Source organism: Coccinella septempunctata, chromosome 5 (assembly GCF_907165205.1).
Source record: "Coccinella septempunctata chromosome 5, icCocSept1.1, whole genome shotgun sequence".
Lineage (NCBI taxonomy): Eukaryota > Metazoa > Arthropoda > Insecta > Coleoptera > Coccinellidae > Coccinella > Coccinella septempunctata.
In genome coordinates, this window is record NC_058193.1 from 35,220,053 (window position 1) to 35,245,065 (window position 25,013).

At 35.1% G+C, this 25,013-nt stretch overlaps 3 protein-coding genes and 1 long non-coding RNA gene across 4 annotated transcripts; 1 reads left to right on the forward strand and 3 right to left on the reverse strand.

Moving 5' to 3' along the window:
• Nucleotides 1-163: 163 nt before the first annotated feature.
• LOC123313673 (S-phase kinase-associated protein 2) lies at nt 164-2,499 on the reverse strand. Its single transcript, XM_044898644.1, has 8 exons — nt 2,118-2,499; nt 1,849-2,059; nt 1,687-1,792; nt 1,398-1,621; nt 1,059-1,342; nt 846-973; nt 588-747; nt 164-505 (listed from the first exon to the last, which is right to left on the reverse strand). The coding sequence occupies exons 1-8, from the start codon at nt 2,180-2,182 to the stop codon at nt 313-315; spliced, it is 1,371 nt and encodes a 456-aa protein (XP_044754579.1). The 5' UTR covers nt 2,183-2,499; the 3' UTR covers nt 164-312.
• Nucleotides 2,500-3,773: 1,274 nt separating this feature from the next.
• LOC123313908 (nucleolar complex protein 2 homolog) lies at nt 3,774-6,886 on the reverse strand. The gene is made up of 9 exons (XM_044899012.1): nt 6,714-6,886; nt 6,610-6,657; nt 6,245-6,286; nt 5,956-6,185; nt 5,696-5,882; nt 5,342-5,508; nt 4,593-5,255; nt 4,322-4,537; nt 3,774-4,236 (listed from the first exon to the last, which is right to left on the reverse strand). The coding sequence occupies exons 1-9, from the start codon at nt 6,805-6,807 to the stop codon at nt 3,823-3,825; spliced, it is 2,061 nt and encodes a 686-aa protein (XP_044754947.1). The 5' UTR covers nt 6,808-6,886; the 3' UTR covers nt 3,774-3,822.
• Nucleotides 6,887-9,885: 2,999 nt separating this feature from the next.
• On the reverse strand, nt 9,886-21,663 carry LOC123314475 (MAP kinase-interacting serine/threonine-protein kinase 1-like). Its single transcript, XM_044899784.1, has 6 exons — nt 21,398-21,663; nt 13,790-13,981; nt 12,249-12,490; nt 11,758-12,027; nt 11,362-11,654; nt 9,886-10,382 (listed from the first exon to the last, which is right to left on the reverse strand). The coding sequence occupies exons 1-6, from the start codon at nt 21,444-21,446 to the stop codon at nt 9,995-9,997; spliced, it is 1,434 nt and encodes a 477-aa protein (XP_044755719.1). The 5' UTR covers nt 21,447-21,663; the 3' UTR covers nt 9,886-9,994.
• A 172-nt stretch (nt 21,664-21,835) lies between these two features.
• Nucleotides 21,836-23,602, forward strand: LOC123314477. Its single transcript, XR_006537825.1, has 2 exons — nt 21,836-22,267; nt 22,333-23,602. It is a non-coding gene; the product is annotated as an uncharacterized LOC123314477 (long non-coding RNA).
• Nucleotides 23,603-25,013: the final 1,411 nt, after the last annotated feature.

Consider the following 25,013-nt stretch of genomic DNA (forward strand, 5'->3'; position numbering starts at 1 on the left):
CAGACGGCGATCACGTTAACGCCAACTGCCAATAGCAGCTCTTTACAGGATCTCAGTTCTTAGAAACTCTGCTTGAACCCACTGTAACATTACTAATTTTTCAGTCTGATTTCTGATGTAGATTATTCAAAATAATAGGTGTAATGAAAATAAATAAACAGAATTTCAACAAAAATTATATTTCATTTGTATCATGTTCAAAATAAATACAAAATTCATACACTATAAAGTGTTATAAATATCCAAAACTCTTCAACTCAATTCTATTAGTTTTATATTTTTTATATCTAAATCACATTTCAACATTTTCTGTTATTCCCTCACACGAATATTCCAAATACTCGATCTTCTTAAACCTACTGTAGGGCGGGCTATAGAACTGAATTTGAATTTGTTTATATGCACTCGAGCACCAAGTCCTTGTTGCACTTGATTCAGTTCTTCTTCATCTATATAACCACCATGAATGTCTAGGTATGATAAAGAGTGCATTTTCTTCAGTATTCTGGAAAAAATTAGTATGTTGTATCAATTTATTTTTCTTCAATTTACTCTATTCATTCATATAGAAAAAAAATTACACTCACAACAAAGATCGGTGGCAAATTGCATAGCACCTTGATAGTGCTAGGAAATTGAGATCCTCCAATGCAGTTATTTGTTTGACAGCTTCTCCGGTAATGGCAGTGCAGTCAGATAAATCCAACTCTCTCAAGCGGGGACAACTATGAACTAAAGCGGCAATGTCTGATGAAAAAAAAAAGATACACATAAATACATAAATGAAATCATAATTTTAGTTGAAATAAAAATTTGTCTTAGTGAAAGAATAGAAATAAGCTAACCTGCATCACACATCAGTTTTCTACAGCCTGATAAGTTAAGCCGGTCCAATGTAGATGGTAGATTTCCGCAAAGAAACTTAATTGTTGGCTGTGTCAGATATGTCCAAGATATATTCAACTCTTTTATTCTAAAAAAATCATTTGAATAGAGATTATATTATGTTTACAGAAGGTCCACATATCCACAGTTGTACTATTTAATATGCAACTTACTTTCTACAATTCCTAAGTAAATACTGTAATCCGGGTACAGCAATTCCAGTGGCCATAGCAAAATTTATAACTTCTAGATCCTTATTTCCAGCTAAAGCCTCCAAAACCGCATCATTTAGGGGTACATGTTCTAAACTCAATTTTTTTAGCCTTGTACATTTATTGAAAAGATCTATAAGGCTTTCAGTTGAGATAGAAGCCATACTCAAGTCCAAAAATGTCAATCTACACTTGAACTCTGGTGAAAAGACTGGTTGACTTGGAAGAATCGGTGGATGAAGAATCTAAAACGTACAATTTCATACCAGAAGTTCTAACTAATCAAAAATCATTGTTCACCTCCGATCTTGCTAACCTCAGTACAATAACTTGACTACTCAAAAATCGCCCCAAAATGCCTTTTCCCAGCCTCCTATTAGATACATCCATTCTAGTCCATAAACTCTCATCTTGTACCAGTCTTCTGAAGCGTTTACATGCTAAGCTAACATCCATCAAATGACGTTTAGGGATCCACATAAATATCTGCAGTATTACTTCATCTGACAGCAATTCAAAATAATCTGCAAGAATAAAATGAGGTATTAGCATGTGCCCAACATATTTATTTTCTTATATTATTAAATACCAATTTTTGGGCATGAGTGGATGGAAGGAGCTGATTCAGTGGACCATTCTCCTAAATTCAGTCTTTCTAAGGTATCTTTTGTGAGTGTCGACTCAAGAAGAGCAATCTGAAATTGAAATATGATGTGCAAATGGGAAGAAAATTTTATATGATAAATGTTACTTGTTTCTGTCTAGTTCCGGGGCTCATTGAATGACAAGAAACATCTATGAATTCAGGCCTGTCTTTCTTGAATATAGTGTCATCTTCTTGAATTTCGGATTCCGGTTCTAATTTCTTCACACCTTGATCGATTTCTTCATGAAGTTCTAATTCGTTACTTAAGCTCCAATGAGGAAGATTCTCAATTTCATTACTATATTTTACTCTTTTACTGGAAAAAAACACAACTTCAGTATTCAATATTTGAAATTAGTATGATAACCAAATACCTGGCAGGAGATCTATCCTCTTCAATATTCACATCAACTGGTAAAAGAACGCCGGGAGAAGTCATTTTTAATGTTATATATGTTTTAATTTTTCACCAAAATTATATCAAGTTAGGATCAAAGCATAATTATAAATTATAACAGATTATGATTGTGATTGTTTCTGATCATAATTCAAGATTTCATTCGAAATCCGCCAATTCTCTTCAGTCAACACAGGTGTGCACAGTGTGTTCCATTATATTTCTAATAGAAACGGCCTCAGCATAAATTCAGCGTTTCATAAATTGATTAGGCATGGATGAAGTCAAGGAATAAAACAATAATTCTATTAAAGAAAAGATAAATTTACTGAATTTGTTATCAATTTGTTTTATTAAATATAAACAACAGAATAGCTGACATAAAAATGTGCAGTGCCGGACTGGAAGCTTTTAGTAATCACAAAATTGGTGACGGAACGAAGTTTTTTTGCATATAAAAATGCCATAAGGAAGATTTTTTTCAATTTAACGATAAGATAAATTTCTGTTAAGAATAATTTAATCTTTTACTGATGTTTACCCGCGCTTCATAAACGAAATTATTCCAAGTCCGAAAAAAATTTACTCATTCACCTATATCAACCCGCGTCATTTTACTCACTAAATCGAGATCATAGATCACGAATATGCAATTAGATTTGTTGTAGTATCTGTATTTTGTGAAATTTCGAAAAAATTGGTCAACTTTGAGGAGCTGTAGCAGCCAAAAAAAAGGCACTGGACATAAGCTGATTTTTTTGGTGATAGATTGGTTATTTGCGTATAGAAAAAACCATACTTCATTCATCTACCGCGAACAGTTTAGATTTTATGATTTTTTCCGCGAAGGTCCAAAATTTCAGATTTTTCATCGACCATAACTTGAAAAATAAATTTTTTTAAAAATATCTGTTTGCATATTCGTGTTCTACGCCCTCGAATTAGTGTACATTGTAAATTTGGTTTTGATCGGAGAACAAAAATATTTTTCAAAAAATCGCAATTTTTTCCATGCATATGTATGGAAAATTTGAAAAATTTTCGATCCCTCCGATTTCCACCAAAATTGAAGTATTCACTAAATCGAGGACGTAGATTACGAATATGCAAAAAGAATTTTGCTGAAAGGATTAGTTTTCAAGTTATGGTCCATAGAAAATTGGAAATTTTGGACCATCGCGGAAAAAATCATAAAATCTGTACTGTTCGCGGTAGATGAATGAAAGCTGATTTTTTCTATTGGCAAAGAACCAATGTATCACCAAAAAAATCAGCTTATGTCGAGTGCCTCTTTCCTGGCTGATACAGCTCCTCAAAGTTGACCAATTTTTTTCCAATAAAAGTGATTTTTTTCCGAAAGTTCTAATCGTACAAAAAATCTAATTGCATATTCGTGATCTACGACCTCGAATTAGTTAGTAAAATGACCTGGGTCGACATAGCTAAAAAATAAATTTCTGTTTGGACTTTGAATAATTTCGTCTTTTATCTGATTTACAAATATCTAAATTATTTAATTTTCTGTTTTCTTTTTCAAGTGCAATCGACCTCTAAGTTATTTTGGTTATTATTGGTTATTTTGGCTGATTAATCAAGGTGTAGATCAGTAAATAATTGTAAACATTGAAAGACATTTTAAATAGATAAATCAACTTTAATCAATAAAATTTCTATCCATTTCATCAATCTGATTCAATGTCAACTTTTTTCTTCAGTATTTGGCTTTCTTCATCGTCTTCGCTGTCACTGAAAACAAACTCGACATCCTTATTTTTCTGTTTTACTTCACTATTTTTCAATTTTCGTTTCTTGGTAGTAGGTAGATTATATTCCCCTAATTCATCATTCATAGTTGCTTCTTTCCTCTTCTTCTGGTTTCGCATTTTACTCCAACTCTCATAGTAAGTTGACAATGGTGTACCATTACATTTTATCTGGTTTTCATGTGCCTCCAATTGCTTGAAATCTGCGAGATTTATTGTCAGTTTCTTCCTCTCATTCTCAATGAACTGAGCATTCTGTTCAATTTTATCCAAGGCTTGTTTGATTTTTTTCACATAATTGGGATTTTTGCATTTCTTCAAAAACTTTTTGATCTTTAAGAGGAAAAAAATTATTAAAAATGTTATTTCTGGTCAAAACAAATAAATCAATTTGATATTAGGCATATAAAAGTCTCACCTGTATCTTTGTCAAAAGTGCCAGCTCTACGAAAGCTATACTACTGGACTGAATAGTCATATATTCTAAGAGTTGATCATAAATGGTGTCAATAAGAGTATCTTTGAAACCATTTTCAACTAACTGAGACTTTGATAACCTCAAAACGAAGTTGAATTTAAGAGGCTTCATGGAAACTTTCTGGTGCTTCTTGTTAAAATCGTAGTTATCCAAAACCTGAAATAAATCTTTAATGTAGGTGAATACTCCCATTTTTTTTTGTTCTACTTACATCAACAATGAAAGGCAGAACCGGAACAAATATATCTGCATCTCGAGAGAGATTGATTAAAATTTGTGTAACATGGAACCTCAGAGGGTAATATTGGGTAGTGGGCACCAATCTCAAAGTTCCCAAACAAACTTGAACAAACGGGTACACTAACTGTTGCATTTGGGGCTTCGAACAAGTGACACTCAACAAATTACCCCACAATTGGAGTGAATTTATGAACTGCCAATTGTAGACTGCCTGTATGTTCTCTTTCTTATTCAGGGTCATAGCATTCCTTAAATGTATTGCTAGTTGACGTATGTACAGAAATACATGCTGATAAGCCAAGTTCAAGTCCAAGGCAAACATTTCCACCAAAGATCTCCTCATGAAATTTATGCAAGGCAAACTGGAAGGGCTAACAAATTTAGAATTTTTTACATATGTAATGAACATAGTTTTAAGTGCAGTGTCAAGGAGAGATTGAGTATTACGACTGATTTTCAAGATACAAAAGAAGGCTATAACCCTGACTCCTTCATCAGACACACCCCATATTTTAATGAGCTGTTTAAGTATGTCTTTGGTGACATTCGGGAAAGAGATTAACATAGAAGACATGTAGTGTAAGTGTTTCAGTAAAACAGTCTGGATGTTTGCAGATGCCACTCCCGACAGAAGCTGAAACAAAAAATTATTTTCAAGTTAGAGGAGATGATCAAATAACTGTTCAAATAAGGGTTTATGAGTATGTATAAATAATTTACCTTCAGTAGATCTTCGAAATAACATTTCAGAATTCTCTTCACTTTTTTAAATTTTTTGCACAGATGTGGTTTTTCTTTGGATCCAGATACCAATCCTAAAAATCTTTTCACAGCCGGTCCAAACTCTAGGACACATAATTGTACCACTCCATTGAAAATCGCAGACCCTAAAAAAATTATTGAGTAGAAAAATCAGTTATATGAACCTGATTAATAATTGTAGTGAAAACTCTGATCTATAACAGTCCTATAAAGAATCAAATGAGAATTTATGAAAGAAAAATATAGAAATTGCACCGTTTCATCTGATCAGTTAAAGAATATATTATGGAAAAAATATATCTGAAATCTCACCTTCTACCTTATAATCTGACACAGTTCCACTACTTTCTTCTTCAGGTAATACTAATAACAAAGCTGCATGAAGTGCTTGAGCAAGCTCATTGATAGTTTTGTTTGACTTATCAGTTTTAATATCTACCTGCCACTTTTTCAGTAATTTGAACGTGATATTATTCTCTTTTCCTTTCGAATCTTCATCCTGAAACAATTGGAATTTTTTATGAGTATTCAAAAGACTTGACCATCTTAGTAATGAAATAAAAAGAGCTTACCTCAAAATCACTTTCATCGCTGTCTAGTTGAGGAACATGTACTTGAGATTCATTCTGCACTTCACCGTCATCATCTTCATCTGATAAGTTGAAATTTAAAAGTTCTTTATCATTTTCTTCCAAAAATTTATAGAACTCTGGATCTGACTCTTTCAGTTTTTCTAATGATTTTTTATGTTCATTTATATCTCCATAAGTAAAGTCTGCTTCATCTTCATCACTGTCAAGTTCTGAAAATGTTATATTGAAAATTGAATTGAACCAAATCTGTTCACAAAATCTTACTCACCCTCCCCAGAATTTAATTCTGTTGATTGATCTGCATCGCTTTCTACAAAATGAAAACTTTAGTATTTGAAATATTTACTCAGATACTGACTTGGGCATACATGAGTTAAATGTTCATTTAATTTACAAATTTCGTATACGATGATACTACTTGGTAAAGTTAGTTGCTCGATTCGAAGGGAAAAAAACTGTGTGACAGATAATTTCCATTGAGGAATTCAATACAATTGAATTACCCAGGGAATTCTATATACAGATATATGAAGAACACTCGAATGATGTGTCTTGATCAGATTGATATTGTTATGCTCAAGTCGGTAACCTTTTTTGAATTGTATAGACGAAAATTTCCATATTTCAACCCACCTTCTTCTGAATTCACTACCTCACTTGCAGGTTCTTCTTCACATTCTTCTGAAATCAAAACAGATAAAAATAAACAAGAAAGTAACATTGAAATTCGTACAAACCGATATCCTCCTCCACATCTGAAGGTTCCTCTACGACAACTTTCTTTTTTAAAACCTTTTTCTTGTGTTTCAAATTTATCTTCTTTTTACCCATTTTTTAAATATTTAAAAGAACGTTACCACGTTAGTGTTTACTCTTGAAATTTAGGTTAGAAGTGCTTTAACTGTTTTGAGGTTAACGTTCAAGGCATAGAACAAAACACCACTATAGAACTTTAAAACTTCTGTAGAGATTTTGGCTTCACCAAAGGTTATTTATTATCAATCTTTGCTATAATATTATAGATAATAATTATTCTCTGCATAAATCCACCATTCGAATTATTTAACCCTATCCAATCCAGGTACAAGAAAGCTCTTGGTGCGTAGAACCCAGTATATGGTAGAACCAGTCATTCAATAATTTTTCCAAATATTGAATTGATGTACCTGATACTTGATGAAAATCCATAATTGAACTAAAAACAGATTATTTGATTTTCACAAAAATTGGTCATTTCAGTTTATATACCTTCACCCACCTGAAGATGCGAAATGCGTATCATGGTTTAAAAACTTTTTGTGAAAATCATATAATCTGTTTTTAGCTCAATAAATTTTTCATTATCCAACCATTTCAAGTGAATAAAATTGATATTCATATCATTTTGTTACCATGAACACTATATTTCATCTTTTATTCAGTCTAAATAGAACCATTTTAACTGGAATACGTTATTGAAAGACAAAAATTATAAAAATCGAATTTTATTTATTATCATATGAAATTAAAGCACACTTGGTAAATAAATTTCCATCACTATGATTTCTGATCAAGATCACTGCTAGCTGACTTAAAAATAAGAAAAAGGAAAACATTATTATACTCAACAATAACTTTTTTTTTGTAAATACAAATTATAACTGAACCCTATTTTCGATCAAACTTATAATAAGTATTAATTTTTCAAAACGATATAAAATAACAGAAGAGATGGCACTCATGGAAAACCATGATAAATTTCGATAACAAACTGATATCTTTTTTCGATTTTTCTTTTGGTATAAAAATGATACGGATTGGATTCAATAAATGCTTGAAAGAAATCTTCAAGAGTACTCATCATTCAAAAGATATCAATCATTCGTTCTCACACATTCTTGGCAACATAAGCTCATAAATTCTTCAATCAGATAGATGTACTTTTCTTCATATCACACTGGGTTTTGGAACAAAACTTTTACAGTCGACTCTCAACAATCCATTTGCTTCAAAAACAATATATCAATTTATATTGATATCAAAACTTTATATTTGTACCGACTTGGTTAACATGAAGAAAGCAAAAAATCAGAAACCTCATTGTTGTTGCAGATTGAACAATTACTAACAAACATAAAAAATCAAGAATAAAGATCTATATATAAAAAATAATTTGGCATAATAATATAAATGGTGAATAGTTCTTTATCACAGTTCAGCGATGCTTTTTCTATGTTGAAGTTCCAGATTTGTATAAGTATATTATATTGCATAATGCTAAACCACACATTGCTTTCCAAAGTGAAGGATTAAATTTCCACAAATTAACAGAATAATAGAGACCTTGAAAAATAATTTTGTTTTTTTTTATAATTTTTTTCTCAACATACTTATATATTAATCAACACAACGTAACAGTAAAACATGAGTAAATACTGGATAATTTTCATAAATTTCACAATATTAAAGCTTAGGTTTTATATTATATCTCGAAAGTTTTTTTGCCTGAACATACAAATGAATTGTTAGAATCGACTGATATAGTTTTAAGATAGTTACTCTATGCTTAGGTCATAGTTGTGATATCCGACGATGCGATGATCCAAAAATGCCATTGGTCGAATTAAGTTGATTATTTTGAAATTCTGAATAACTGACCAATCAGGAGCTTTTTAGAATTATCGCATAGTCCGATATCGTACCTATGAACAGAAGGCTTTACTCTCCGACATGTCAACCAATAGAGCTAGATGACTTGAGCATTACAAAACGTTAAAAAAATATCCAAACGTATCTTAGGACTCTCAGAGTAGAAATATGGACTGTCTTTCTCAGTACAATTGTTTGGAAACAAACAAGTTCCTAAAATAAACCCTCCGTATCTTACAAAATTTAAGCAGGTACGGCTTGTCTACAGTCTCTATCTGTGCTCTAAATAGCACAGTCAGGATGCTTAATTTTTAATTATCACAATGTAGACTGATGATGTCTCAATCTATAAACATATACAAAAGTATTAAAAATAGAAGCGCAATGATAAACCTAGGCCAAATAATCCTACTGCTTTTAGGCCAGTCCCAAAGAATTAAACAATTGTCAAAATTAAAATTTCAACTTTACAAAAAAAAGCATTAGTGAACTTTCCACGAGAAAGTATTCTCTGTATTCTGCATCATGTACCTTCAACGACTTGATATATTTAAATTTCAGGTTTCGCAACCCGTTCATCAGATCGTTGAAATTAACTGTATTTTTATTATGAACAGAATACTGATCAGATTTCAAATTATGAAAATAATTTTGACAATTCAAAAACCAAATTATGGTCTTTTCACTCTTTGACAGACTGACCTAGAGTGTGTCAGATCTACAAAGGGGTTTTCACATCTTGTTTCAAACCGCTTTTGATGATTTAGCCTCCATATAATTCAAAGTTTACCCGTCAAATTCCAAATGGAAATCAAGAGACACAATACAAGCTAATATTTTCACTGGGATCAACTTGTTTCAATCAGTTAGTGTTTTTTTTATGAGGTCAGTATAAATCTGTATTTACATTAATGGGAGAAATTCAGAATACTCACAAGGACTGTGAAGTGACTATCAATTCATATTGTAACATGGTTCACTTTACCAGCGTAATATAAACCCTTCATGTGCAACACTTACATGTAGATCTGACATGAGGTTCTCAAACCACAACAAATATTTTATTACAAAATACTGAAAATATTTTTTTTTATTTTTTTTTAATTTATGGAGAATTAAGTTTTATGAGTAGCAACGATCCAAACAAAAAAGTAGTAAATTTCAAGTGAAACAAAATGACATTCTTTTTTTGTTTTTTTTTTTATTTGTTTTGATATGGAGTGAGAACCTGAATTATTCAATCAATCCAAAACTGACAGGAAATCATAGTAAATGAAAGAATTTAACTATTCCAAAGACTCCAAATAAGAATTTCCTTCCAAAAAAGAAAAGATAGTTCAATGACAATATGATAATAAAAATTCTGGTGACGTTGATTACCAACACAATTTTAACCACTTGGACTGGAGATCGGCTGAGGGGTTGCCAAGGAAGCGTGGGTCTTGTACTGACAAGAACCGCCCCGTCTACGTCTCTGCATCAGATGACTCTCGCTCGGTGGACTAAGACCGAAAAGATGGGCAGAACAGGGACTCGCGTCCCTCCTGCATACGCTTGGCCGTTCCAAGTAGCCCAAATTCATGCTGAAGTGCTGTTGCACCACTCTGTTCACAGCCATTGCGGACTCCGCGAAATGAGATAACTCTAGCGCGGAGTTGTTCTTTTTTATCACTGCTGGCGTGGTGAGTGCCGCTGTCTCGCTGGCGAACTTCAACCACGGGTGTTCCAAAACGCGCTCTGCGCTGATTCGCTTGTATGCGCACTTCACCAACAGCGATCTGGAAGGAGAACACACTTTTAGCCCACCAACTTGTGCCCAATGCACGAGCTGACAGAGAGGCTCAGATGAGACACTCTTTTTTATGACATGAAAATTAGACCTCAGTCAATGACGTTTTGCCTCTCTAAGACCCGTTTGCACCAAACGCACTCAGTGTTAAGTATCCCTTAAAATGAACCCTTAACTTAAACTACGTTGCACCAACTGTTTAATGACATTTAAATGGCTAAAGCTAGCCTTAAATTTAAGCGCTCCTGTAATGACCACTTAGGTATTTAAGGGCAGGATTCTAATCTAAAATAATTTGTTGAACTAGCTGCAGAACTTCCCATTTTTGATGGATTTTGAAAATTGAATGAATTCATTACTGAATACCAAGCCTTTTCTTTAAATTTTCAATTTTGTGTCACAAATCATATGATAGTTAGCAACAAACTCTTCTTCTGTTGAGAAGTTGAGTGCCATTTGTAGATTACCACCACTTGCTTGGCAATCATTCATCGTATTCGTACTAACAAGGACAATAAGGACATTTTCTTCATGTTCCTCTTCAACATTAATAAAACAAATTCACACAAACTGAGGTACCAGGTACCTTTAATTTGACAATCCATATCATCATCAATAATAATGCTGATTCAACAACAGAATATAATAATTTACTTGAAACTGACTGACATGACAATAAAGTTAGGTTAATGAAATGACAACGATCATCAGCAACCGGCCAACCAATGAAATGGCTTTATCGGACTAGGATGAAGTTGCACCAAAATAAAAAACAGAAATATTACTAGATGTAAAAACTAAGGGCCCCTTACTTAAGATTCCGTTAAGCCACAGTCGTGCAACTGAGAATAAAATTAAGCGTCCTTTAACTTTAAACGACACTTAGTTAAGTACTTGTTTTAAGGGGTATTGGTGCAAACCGGCCTTGCATACTTCATATTTGTCGGTGTATAACCCCAAAAACTCACCTTATAAGATCCTTAGCTTCTTCTGAAATGTCTCTCCAGTCGCTCTCTGGGAAATCATAATGCCCTTCCTGAATGCTATGGAAGAGCAATTCCTGGCAAGCACCACAGTTCTCGCCGCGTTCCCAGCCGCAATCCCTGCCGCACTTCCCAGAGAACGGCGGGTAACCACAGAGCAAGATGTAAGTTATTACGCCTAGTGACCACAGATCACAGCGTTTATCGTAAACAGTTGAATCGTTTTCTCCAATGAATGCCTCCACGACCTCGGGAGCCATGAATTCTGCGCTTCCGACCTGAAAAATAATATGTTAAACAGACTTTTCGAGATACGAATTCTTTATTTAGTGTCCAAGTGAAGGTTCTCGGTTCAGGACATTTTACAAATTCAATGCTTACCGGAGTTCTCAGTTGTGGTGTGGCCAACGGACTAGAAAAACTGGATTGAAAACGGATGCCTGAGCCCAAATCCAAATCGCAAATTTTGATAGGACAAAGACGATCTTGGTGCACGCATAAGATGTTCTCTGGTTTGAGGTCCCTGTGCGCGATTCCCTTGGCGTGCATGAATCGCAGGGCCGATGCAATCTCCCTAACTATCTCTGCAGCGGCTGCCTCACTGAAATATCTGTGCTCTTGAATCCTGCCCAAAAGCTGTCCCCCATTAATCTGTAACATAAAAAGAAGTTATCATTTCCCACTGACATTTTGTGATATTCTTGCTTATCGAAATGAAAGGTTTAGCGGCATGCAGACAGGAATTGAATTCTGCATGCCGCTAAACCTTTCATTTCATTATATTTTCAGACACTAAACTATCATCACAATTCTTGCTTATCTATTAAGACACTTGTCTAATTTTCCTAGCTCTTCTATGAGCGTTTTCTTACCTTTTCAAAAACCAAGTAAAACTTTTCTTCGTCCTCAAAGAATTCTGTGAGTTGTATGATATTCGGATGACTTTGGCAATGGTGGAAGGTTTCAACTTCACGAAACACCCTGGCTCGAGCATGACCTGGTACCTTGTCAATCACCTTGACTGCACACTCGACACCGGTGTAGATGTTGACACAAGTTTGAACACTCGCATAAGCTCCTTCTCCTAATACTTCACCAGTTAGTTTGTAAAGATCTGAAATTAAAGTTTAAAATTAATTAACTGGGTGGACAATGCATTCAACTTTATTGTTTGTCCTTATCTTTATCGGTTCTGAAGATTCGAATTTCAACATCTTTCACAAAATGATATTATAAAGATGGCGTTGTGATTATCGATATATTTGATACTATCTAAATTAAATCCTTTTTTATTATCCAAATATTGGACCTAAACCTTTGAGTGATCACAAACAATTTGATATATCTCCTCATCGATCTTGCGATCATGTAAATATTTATTCAAGATGTGCTCATTCGTAGAGTATACATTTCTTTGTCAATATTTCATCTTGAGATTAGAAAAGTGCAAAATTTCAAAAATTGATAGTACGCATTCTAGAGTCTAGATGTGTTGACTGGCTATGGTGATTCATTCTAGCACCAGGTGATCTGGGGTTACATCTACCTCCCCCAAAGAATCTGCCCCCCAGTTTCTGCTAGACCCCTTCTCATCAAGCGCTTCCTGAGGCGACAATGAGGTGAAGGAGTTGAAGCATATTCTTGCTAAGATCCAGATAATTCTTACACCACGCAGTTTTCAAGTTGACAACGAACTTTTTGGGCTATTTCAGTGTCGGAAGATACCTCTAGAGTATTCTCTTTCGGTTTTTCCTTCTCCTGAAACTGTTTCTTATGGGTAGATTTTCCTATACCGCAAGATTGCTGGATAATGAAAGAAGCTCATGCTCCTTTTCTGGGTGTATGCTTCCTTTGATTCTCGAGTGACTGGGAGCCCATGCTGAACGGACCTTCTATCTAATTCTTGCCTCATTCGTTGAGTTTCCCACATAAATAGATATTCCCATCATTTAGAGAGTATTGATTAGTATTATGAGGAATTGTCTCATTCTCAAGGTAAATATATTTCAAGTTCACGTCAACGGTTTACTCCTGAATATTTGTCATTGTTTTTCCCGAATTTACTCCTTGGAATCAATAATAATGCACGCACACCTCCACTTTCCTTATGACTCATCATAAACTGAGTAAGAGAAATTTAATTTGCATACTATACAAGTAGGTTTCCAACCATGAAACGACCGTCTAATACCAATCCAGCCAACAATGATTTTCAATTAAAAACAGTTTAGCCATCCGCTATTTCACCTCATATTATGTACAGCAAAAAGATTCTCGAGATTGACTCTAAAAGGTGAAATTGTTGTGAGATTTTACCACATCAAAACTAAGTTCACAAATGTCTAACATCGGAATAAGTGAAAGGAACATGCTAGATACTTCAATCGTCACGAAAAAACTGAAAAACCCTTACCTTGAAAGCACGATGAAACGATGGAAGAACCGGTACGCTTCTTTCTCCTCCTCTTCTTCTTAGCTTCCTCCTTTCTGCGTTCCAATTCTCTCACCCTGGTATCAGCGTCCATTTGGTCCCCACTGTCTGAGGCGCTTCCACCCCCCAAACCTTCACCCATACTGCCTCCATTGATGCAGCCACCGCTCGTCTCTGGAACAAAATGCACGATCAATATGTGACAACTTGCATAGAGTTATTCCTTATGACTGGAGGCCTGATCATATACCACATAAAAAAGTGTTAAATATTCGTCGGAATTTACCAAGATATGCAATACCAAAATAACGATCATTATCGAATTGAAAAAATTAGAAGAACGCCGATGTAAAGTCAAGAGCTTTGAAATTTACGAAAAGTTAGATCGTTCTCAAAGAAAAAAGTTTCGCCCAATGGTTTAGCTTTCGCATAAAGCTGCATTCACAATCAATTCGCGGGCCGAAGTGCAATTCGGCACGAAATTTACCATTCGCAATAATCTTGGAACCAAATACTCAAATGAATCAAAAATGTAACTGATCATACCATAAGCATCAGCATCATCTATAGCCGGCACGAAATTCCTTGCCGAAGTGATAGTTTGCAACTTGCAAGAAATTTTGTCTTGAATTTCATTGTGAATGGTAACGGAGAACGCCATCTGCTAAGCTTCCGTGCCGAAGTGCACTTCGGCCCGTGAATTGATTGTGAATGTAGCTTAACGCTGAAATGGTAGCAGTGACATCATTGCTAATCATGACAGCGTAGTTGTGGTTTGGCTAGAGCCTGAAATCTGAATTGTTAAGCTCCCAGAGAGTGCAGCTTATCTATACGCGTTATGATTGTCAAGTTGATGCATGTTATTGTGCTCCTAGATCAGGGAGAGGCTCTCCTTGAAGGCTAATGACCCCCAGTCTGTTCTACAATTGCGAAACACAATTCACTCAGTTGGTAACAGACGTCCTGCTTGTCTACGATAAAGATTCTCATTGTTAGGAATCGGAGGAACTATACATATTGTTTTGCTAGGAACATTATTATCGAGTAGATAAATGCTTCCGCGATTTTTCAAGACAACACTGTAACGGCTCATATACCCATGAAAGCATATATAGCAACCAGTAGATTGAGGTTAAAAAAAATAATAAACTTCAAAGAACCAATCAAAGAGCCCTTGGGTAACTTCAACCTCGCGCGAATGTGAAAACTTCGACAGGATATTTGTTTCAGTCATAAGCTACCTAACGCTGAAACAATAAAAATAACGTCTTATAAACAAGCCAGCATTTGCTATCAGGAAGTTCTGTGTGAAATACGAACGAGATAAATGAGAATAAACATTCCTGAAATAACAATTTTCAAGGTGAGATTATCCGAAGCGTTAAGTCTGCTGTTTTTGTCATGTTAGTGTTGGGTTGAATACGTAATTTTCATATATTATACACTTTTCTTGTAAGTAAAGATCCTCTTCTAATACGAGTAGCATGTGGCTTTAATAAGGGAATAAATTAGGCAAATAAAATACTCTATTCTCGCATCTGTTCTGTCTGATTGTTTAAAAACTGTTGAATTTGAATTCGAAAAGCTTCTGATGATAAACCCCGATCCATAAACTAATGTAATGGATAGAAAATGACCGATTCTTACTCACCACTTTTTGATGTCATTGTTAATTTACGATAAAAAGAATAATTGAGCGGTTATCTGATTAGTTAATTATAAATCATATCTTTATCTAACCGCGGTCACTTATGTTGTCTTTGTTTCTTGAAACCGTTGATATATTCGACGATCATGTTTCCAAATATTCGATTAGACAAATCTGTCAGGGAAGGCCTTGCAAAAATATGCAAATGATGCATGCAAGATTCATATCGAGTGATGTTTGAAACTTCTTTCTCAGAAAGTGTACATCTCGTTCTATCATTTGCAATACTTTCAATCTTTTTAGTAACCTTGCCTGGTAATAGTGAAGAACTTGGTGTAGAATTAACTAATAGAGAATTTATGCGAATCCCTGGAATTTTCTGAGAGCCCCTTTGAGATAAACCGATGAGGAAACTAAACAAAAATATTTTCAATCAATGACCTACAAAGTATATCCCGATAAGATAGCTGAATAAACGCCATGTGCGTAGGTATTGAATCTAAATCGCTCATCGAATAAGTCCTTTAATAATGTCGATTAAATTTTCATTCGAACCCCAAGACAACCAATTTTTTTAAGGTATATCGTGCATATACAGCTCCTTGTTGAGCCAAGGTCGTTTTATCAGCGAGAAAAATTGCATACTTCGTCTTTTACCGGCAGGTTAACGAAACTATTCGTTGTTTCCAACTAGGCTTCTTTCTATTTACGAAATAGCCCGTTCTAGCAAATGAAATAAGTACATACACTATTACGAAATGCCCCGAGTAGAGGTTGTTGGCAGAGATCGTCGACCGTTTGCTATTCCATTGCGATAAAAACATTACGCCGACTTAAAATTAGTGCAGATTGTCGAGGTGGTTTGGATTTTTATTCGGTGCAAGAATTCCGAACATTGCGAAGTTTCTGGAGTTGAAAACATCTGAATAACATGTGCATGATATTCGGAAAAATTCCTATACAAAGTATGGATGAAAACGTAAGCAAACCTACGTCAGTCGACAGTTTGATAAAACTGGCATAAGTGAGGTTAGCACCTATCATAGACAGGGGTAGGTAGTACCTATTACACCGATTCAACTCATCGATAGCATAGTGTTTTTAGCCTAGAATTTCTCTTGATTTGTTGGTCGTTCTTGCCATTTTAGCTGTAAAATGGATTTCAACAACAAATATTTTTTTGCCCGCTTTTGTTATTTTTAATTCTGGCGAGAGGCCATCAAGTAACGAACAAACACGCCAATGAGCTATGCAAATAATGATGTAAGCGTATATATGTCACATCAACTAAAACTGACGCTTTTCACTGATGACCTTTCATTATTATTATTGTTCATTTATTTATTCAATTAATATTCAGACGTTTATAGCGATTACAACTAAGTCAAACCAAGCGAAAATTATACAAACGATTATAAATGCGTGTTATCAGAAAAAAAACGCTATAAATCAATGAAATTTACACATTGTTTATAATTTTTCAAGATGACGAACTATACTTCAACGATAGAAGAACTAAATAAAAAACACATATCATAATCTTGGCGAGATTCCAAAAGGATACATAAATGTATTTAAGAAATTTCGTGGAAGCTAAGAACTAACTTTCAATTCTTGCTCAATAGTTTCAGTATTGAGAAGCAGTTTCATCTTCAAAAGGAATAAAGCTCTATCGAAATGAAGTATCGATAATGAAATATCAGGCTTCTTAATTGCGTACTCGGTAACGAACTTATAAGGATCCAAAAATACATCTTCCCAAAAAAAAATATCAAATTCCCTGGCTTCTGTACTATCAGTCTCGAGATGTTCTCGATAAGATTTAGATCTGGAAAATTTCCAGGACACTAGTGAAGCTTCGCCGTCGCTGACCGCTAGTAGATCTAAATTTCTGTTTCGCATTTTCATCGCTATGAACAAAGCCCTGAGCTTGTCGAAAATGGGACACCTCCATACAGAACTGGATTGAGCACAGCCACCTCTATTTCTTGCCTGAACTAGGAAGTCTGGTAACCTTGCCAATAGAACGTATAGACAAAACAGAAATAAAACACGAAGATCCAATTATTACTTCAGATGTAATTTATCACAATTCAAGGAATGTCGAACAAACAGAAATTAAAACTCCAATAGAGTCGATTCAATATTGAAACTAAAACGACTTGAGAGTCAAAATTTTGCGCAACATAGGCGAAAAAATCCAAATCCATATCTCGTTTTTGATCAGCAAGAGGATGGCAAATTCCAAGGTGATCTCCACCTTTTTAATCTTCCCTCTCAAAAGTCGATCAGTAACACAAACATCGCAAAGGGCGTTCCACCTTGAAAATGCTGATAAGTCGTATTAACATATTAATAAAAAATTATCTCTTAATGCGACAATTTATTGTTTTCGCCAAACACGAAGAACATTATCATCCGGACCCAACAATGGAATTAAATTTATTGGCGAACTTTTCGGTTTTCACAGCTGGACGTGGCTGAATGATGAAATTTATCTGTCTATTAGTTCATATTTGAGCTATCGATTAATTTGTTATTGAAATGTCCGTCATTATCATACTCGCTCAAATCGGGCTTATATTTAATCGAATTTCGGGTTGGAATCAGAAAAAAGAGGTTTATTGCATGGTATGGACAGTAATTAGGTGATTAATATGGAAAAATGGCTGCATTACACAAAGTTTCAACATTTCCGAATCATTCACATGAATAAAATTCCCAAAATATCACCAATTACTAAAGTAGATATCACAATTTTTCGGAAAAAAATTATTACACAGGACATTTCAGAGGATATTTCAATAAAAATATATATTCACCATAACATTTTCATTTAATTAAATTATTGAAAAATTTAAAACCAGCCAAATTTGAATTTGAAGGATCTTTCTCCAAAGAAAGAAACTGGTGTGTACGTGACTGAACTACTTACGAGAAACCTAGACAACTCGTTATCAAGTAGGCAAGAATCACAGATTACAGAGTAGAAGAAGGCAAGAATGAACCCGTGGGGTCATTGATATTTACAGATTATGTTCCCATTTCTTCGTGGACGTCGAGAACGAAGGGAACTCAGGTAGATCACCCAATGTGATAATGGTTCGAGTTAAAGCCCTCTATTTATCAGCCCCCTTTTTTCAGTACAATAGATTCGTGATTCCAGTAGAGTAGATTTAAAAAACGACTTAACGAGTCGACAAATTCAGGCAACCACTATAGAGAGCGCTTCATCAACTGGACACCGAGATTGCATGAATTAATATCGTTGGAAATCATCTCGGAAAAGAGTACTATGAATGGTTTTCACCTTATTCGTTTTAAATGATATAATACGAGGATTTATTAATATCTAGTTAGCCTAGACCAGTTCCATGCATAAAAAAATATTGCGTTACCATAGCAACGATCAATAACTCATTAGAAGTGTCAGTGTGAAGTTTGAGGTCAAAAAAGTAAACCAGAGTTACGCAATAAATTAAAAGAAAGAAGATGTCCACCAAAATTGTGAAAATCGAAAAATTGGAATATCGAGCCATCATCAAGTACCTGTATTTAAAAGGATCAAGAGGTAAGCAGATTTACGAAGATATGCTTAATACCCTTGGTGATCAATGTCCTTCGTATGCGACCGTGAAAAATTGGACTGCAAGCTTCAAAAGAGGTAAATTTTTCATTGAAGATGATGACCGATCGAAAAGGCCAGTTTCTGTGTCAGTTCCCGAAAATATCGATGTAGTTCATGACATGATTTCATCAGACCGTCGAATTGGGCTAAAACGGATATCTGAAACATTTTTTTTTGAAAGGTCTAGAGACGTTGCAGGTTCACTGTAATAAATGTATCCAATTAAGAGGAGAATATGTTGAGTAATAAAATATTTTGACATTAAAATTCTGTTTGGTTCTAGAGTAGGCTAAGAATTTTTCAATATATCCTCGTATGAATAAGGAAAAGTATCTCGCGATGCAAATTTAAGGTATGTGGACTCTTGAGCAATCCCCCAAAATTTTGTCACCCAAGTGATTTAATTTTTGGTTAAGTTGTTGAAAAATTTCAACAAAATTTCCTTTGAAAGGCTGCATGTTTCAACGTTAAATTTTCATTTGCCTTCGGGACACTCTCATGATTAGAGCCACTGTCGTAAGTTACAGCTCGGGCTGTAATCTTTTCAAGGAAAGTTGAGCAAACAACGCCGATATTTTGGCTACACGAGTAACCTAATTTTGCACGCTGAAACGAAAGTGCGTATTAGCGAAACGAAAATACACAAAACCGCAATTTGCGAATGAAATATTTAACGAACCAACTTTATCAACGTATCCTGCCGGCAAAGCAGCGTTTGTTTTGTCAACACCAAGCGGCGGTTTCAAGGATATCCAGAGACGTCGCTGTTTCAATTTCAATATTCGCCACACAAAAGTGCGGTTCCTGCAAAGCACGAGCGGAGTCATCCATCGCAAGATGATGCGGGTAAAAATCAAAAAGGGGTGTTCCAATCCAGTCAACAACGGGCAAAATGAAGGACGTTTGACATACGAGAAGAACAAAGGGTGTTAAAACAACGAAAGAACCAACGAACGAAGCCCACGGTTTCCCTGTTTCGTCAAGGTTTCACTCGTATGGTAAACCACGTAACAGGTTATGAGACCAGTAATGAATATAACTGAATTTTACATGAATTCACTTGAGATGATGTGGATAAATTCGTGGAAAACTAAATGTTTCTTATTCTGAATAGAGTCTCAGTAATCCCATAGTGGGATGTTCCTCAGTCCTTCGAGAAACTGTCCTAAAATCTCGTACATACGTTGTAAAAAGTCGTAAACGGCCGTTTTTCAAGGGAGCGCTTTCATGTTACGCAAATGCAAATTGAATATACCCCAAAACGAATTCCGGAAATGCCAACGTTCACAGATGTCCAACAGGGGGTTGAAAACACTTCCTGATATTAACCCACACGCATGTGAAAGTGAAACTCAATCTGGATTTTACAAACGCCGGCAGTCTCGGCAGTAAATATTATGAAAATAAGCTAGCTAATTGAATGGTTTTGGTTATCCCAACCATATCCATGACTTCAACCATTTACAAAGTAAGCATTTAACATTTCCAATTCAAGGATCACACCCACGATAAGCTTCGTCAGGATTTTTTTCCGATAATACAGCTGATGAGGTGAATCATTTTCTTTGATTCGATGATGCTTGCATCACCTTTATGCATATCACACGATAATGAAAAAACATTTTTTAGGAGCAAGTTTGAACCAAAAGTGTCATAGATATGTTTGTAAATGTACATTGTTCAATTTCGGCAAATATTCAATACCAATTGGCAATACTATAATTGGAAACTCGCAAAATATAATCTGAATATTCGTTCAACTCGTCAGTACAATGCCACTGGGAGAGTTATTATTACCAATTCAACGATTCAATTAATTTACCGAAGTTAGCACCAATTGCAGGTTTATGCTAGTAAATTGCATCAGACTGGATATATTGCGCAACAGAAGGTTTAGTGGATGAAAAAAAAAAACACGAATTTCACAGATTTTCAGCAAGCAATCTCGAAATAAGTTCAAAATATCATATAAATCATAAAATTGATCGTTTTTTTTTTTTTTAATATTTTTTGTTTTTGAAAAAGCGAGGAAAAACTCAATTGTTGCTTTGTTTACGTGTGGGCCCAGAGCCTGTAGTAACAACTGTCAAATTTAGTAGGTGCCACTCGTCAGCGTTCAAAACAAAAACATAAACATTGCCGCATCTCATCGCAGTCGATGAATGGAGAAATGCTGACAAAGCAAACTTTTCAGGTTGGAAAATTTAACGATTTCCATCGAGATTTTCACACAGGACGAACTTCCAAGGTATCCTTGGACTGTAGAAAGCGAGAATCAACTGGATAATCCCTACTAACAATCACTCCTACTCACCCGATTCGTAATGATGCTCGTTTTCCTCTATTATTTTTTTCTCGACCATCTCGACAATTATTCTGGTTCGATTTTACAAAAAGTACAAGTACAAGTATTTCCCTGGCTTTCGGATGGTGAAAAGAAGACGTCCACGGTTTTGAAACGGCCGGTCACTGTGATTTATATCAGGCACAAAGAAAAGAATTAATTAGGTTTACGACACACTATCTTCCCATTTTGATCCTTTCGCTTACGATGTTATTTTCCGACTGAGTTTCATTTGTTTTTATCGTCAGCCTTCACATCTGCTGCGGACGGTCACGTAAGCTCGGCGCACGCGCGCACGCGAGGGTTACGTGGATATCGTATGATTTTTCGTTTACATCTGTAGAAAGAGAGGGAGAATTTAAGAACGCAGAAAGCGCTTTGTTTACATTCGGCGCGAGTAGGGATCGGTCGCCCGAAAACTCTTTGAATCGAAAGATCAGTGCCCAGAAAATATATTGCCCCGAAGGATCACTCGCCAGAAAATACCGCCCACTATCTCCTGATTGGCCGACTGACCAAAGGACAATTGTCTGTCATCTTTGTCTAACCATTTATGAAGTTTGACAGAAGTTAGGCACAGATTTTTGATATGATTGTACAAGTTGGGGATTTAATTTTAAATTTTGTACAGCTGACAGCTGACCATAGATAACCTAACCTGTTTGTTTATATTTACATAACCGTTACAGTCGGTGCCGGAAACTTTCTGATTTTTATTCGACTTATTACACTAATTAAATGAGACCATTGATATTGATACTTTGAAAGCAATCTGATGATTACATGCATTAAGAGTTCTTCTTTTGGGTACATCAAACTTTCCATTTTCCAAAAATAAAAGTAGGTATCGAATGAATTGTACAGAACAAGTACCATTCTATTCAGTTATATATATATTTTTTTAGGTAATATTAGATGATCGAAATACTCAAAAATCTGGAGCATTCTCAAATAACAAAACTAAAATTTTAAATGATAATCAAATGTGATTTAAACCAATACATTTTATCGAGGAGTAGAATGAGTATCTGTTTTCGAAGTAGTCAGTGAGAGTCTGCAATCTCAAGTTCCCGATACTTATCACTTTCAATCCCTCAAGAAAATGCAGAATTTTCTTGAATTGAATAAATTTTATGGATTACAAGAGACAATGTATGAAAACGTTATAACATTCTCCTCAAATATGATTTCCCAAAGAAGATAATATATGAATACTGATGGAAGAATCAATTTCGGCCCGAAAAATGCCTTTTAATATAAAATATTTCAGCTTATTTCGTGAAAAGTTATTATTCGAACAATTCACTGCTAGGGAGAAAGGGTCTTTTACTGGAGCTCTTTTATCATACACCAGATTGTGTGGTATCCCGTCACATTAAACTCTACTAAAACTTTATCTCATACTGTTGCTTTACTCATTGTTGGATGTTGAACATTGTTATGCTTATTATCATAAAAATATATCGTGGGCAAACAATCAAAACCCACTAAATCCCTTTTTTTTTGGTAAAATGCCATTTTATCACCTGTAAAAGATCTTTAACTCCAAAACCATCTTTCCAAGCAATCTATAACCTTCATAATTTACATCAAGCCCTCAATAGTCTAACATTCAACAGTAAAAACCTATCAAGTCCACTTAGGGGAATTCTCAGAATGCAATGGGTTATGATTGTATGCTCACGATATATAGATAGATGCAATCAATCAATCAATCAATGATCGAAGTAACATTTCATTTATGTCAACATTACACATTAAGCATGGATTTCACAAAACTCCCATTGTCCGATCAACAATATGACAGTCCCTCGGTTTCCTAAACCAAATCACTGTTACTTTTGCATTTCTGAATATTTGGAAGGAGTATCAATTGAGAATCATTGAATGGAGGTGTATATAGATCATAATTGGATGCCAGAATGATATTCTGAATGCTCATGACTGAATTATCAATTGCAAAGAAATTGACGTTTATATGTCAAGCAAGCTTTGATTCCCAGATCAAGCTTTGTGAAACCGGGGATAAGGCTTACATTAATTGTGAATGAGCTGTAAACAGTGAATTATTGATTTGAGACTGTAGGCTTCACAGTTTCATTTTTTCCGAGTACATTCTTGATATATCATTTCATATTTCATGTATTTTCAAGTGAAATAGAAATTTTTCATATCTCTTTTCTTTCATTTCACAAATCCTATCACTATTTCAATATTATAATATCTTTGAAAATGGAGATTTAGCAGAGTGGGAATGGGATTGAAGAGCAACAGAGAGCAAATTTTTCTTGGGATGTGCCAGAATTATTTTTTCTTCAGAGTTATGGGTATATAATAATAATGAGGAAAATTTTTCTTGATTGAAATGTTCATTAAGGTTTCATAAAAAAACTATGCTATAATGAGTTTTAATTAATTGAGGGAATAATAGAAAACAGTGTGTAATTGTAACATTAAGATACGAAAAAGAAGAAATTAAGAATAATACAAATAATTATCAGATACAAACAAATAAATTGTATGATGACTGTAAGTTTCAATTTTTACAATGGCTTGGACCAGGTGCGTCAAAGCTTCGGCGGGCCTTGGTACATAAAGAAATTACAGGCCCCCCGTTGGTTTTAGGTGTTAGCATTGTATAAAATACAGGCCGATTCTGCCGAATCGGCTCGGTTTAAAATATTCAGTAAGGGCGATCCTACGGGAGGGGGGATAAAGAGGGTAATTACCCCTCCAGAGCCCACAACGATTTCGATTTCATTTATGAAAAAACTGAGAAAAAACAATATTATATAATGAAATGAAAAGAAGAGATTCCTTGTACAATTTTAAGAGAAAAATATGCCAGCTCTAGACACTTGCAAATAATGTATTCAGCTGTTTCTGCTTCTGATCGACAGAGACTACAAATCTCATCTCCTGACTCACCCATACGGTGCAAATGATATTTGTACCGACAGTGCCCTGTCAGCAGTCCCACCATCACCCGAGGCTCAGCTCGTGACAACTTTAGCAGTTTTCTGGTGTAGGTCGATGAAATAATCATCATGAATTTCTTTGACTGAGTAAGTCCAGGAGTGTTTCTACAGAGGGTTAGTCTGTTGTTCAACTCCCATTGTTGGATCCCATTTGTATTGGTACTTTCCGAGCCCACAGAAAGGCTAAGGTCCAGCAGGATGCTCTTTTTGCAAGTTCATCGGCTTTCTCGTTTCCTTCAACAACACTATATAGTGCCCTGGGTACCCATATATAGTAGAGTCACTTTGTTGTCTCTGGCCAGTTGCTTTATGGTATTACGGCACTCCCATGTCAACAGAGATCTCTGGCAGTGTGATTCCAGGGAACTCGGCGTGGCCTGGCTGTCCTTGGTGATATAGATATGCGCACCTTTGAAGTTCATTTTAAGACACTCCTGAGCGCATACGTAAACAGCCAATGTCTAGGTTAGACATGGGCAAACTTTTTGAGGGGAGGGCCAGATAAAATGAAAAATTACCAATTCACTATCACCTCTGCTGTGGAGTCTGGTCATGGACGATCTTCTGAAGAGGCTAACGGCAGGTGGCTCTTATAGCCCTGGCATACG

Excerpts from the sequence above, each read along its gene's own strand:
- LOC123313673 (XM_044898644.1), bottom strand. The coding sequence starts at position 2,182 with ATGACTTCTCCCGGCGTTCTTTTACCAGTTGATGTGAATATTGAAGAG. Across the intron at positions 1,793-1,848 it reads CCGGAACTAGACAGAAACAA|ATTGCTCTTCTTGAGTCGAC; the intron begins GTAACATTTATC and ends TTTCAATTTCAG. Across the intron at positions 748-845 it reads AAAACTGATGTGTGATGCAG|ACATTGCCGCTTTAGTTCAT; the intron begins GTTAGCTTATTT and ends TTTTTTCATCAG.
- LOC123313908 (XM_044899012.1), bottom strand. The coding sequence starts at position 6,807 with ATGGGTAAAAAGAAGATAAATTTGAAACACAAGAAAAAGGTTTTAAAA. Across the intron at positions 5,256-5,341 it reads ATTTCGAAGATCTACTGAAG|CTTCTGTCGGGAGTGGCATC; the intron begins GTAAATTATTTA and ends TTTTTGTTTCAG. Across the intron at positions 4,538-4,592 it reads TTCTGCCTTTCATTGTTGAT|GTTTTGGATAACTACGATTT; the intron begins GTAAGTAGAACA and ends GATTTATTTCAG.
- LOC123314475 (XM_044899784.1), bottom strand. The coding sequence starts at position 21,446 with ATGGTCGAGAAAAAAATAATAGAGGAAAACGAGCATCATTACGAATCG. Across the intron at positions 13,982-21,397 it reads CGAGCATCATTACGAATCGG|AGACGAGCGGTGGCTGCATC; the intron begins GTGAGTAGGAGT and ends ATTTTGTTCCAG. Across the intron at positions 10,383-11,361 it reads GAAGCTAAGGATCTTATAAG|ATCGCTGTTGGTGAAGTGCG; the intron begins GTGAGTTTTTGG and ends TTCTCCTTCCAG.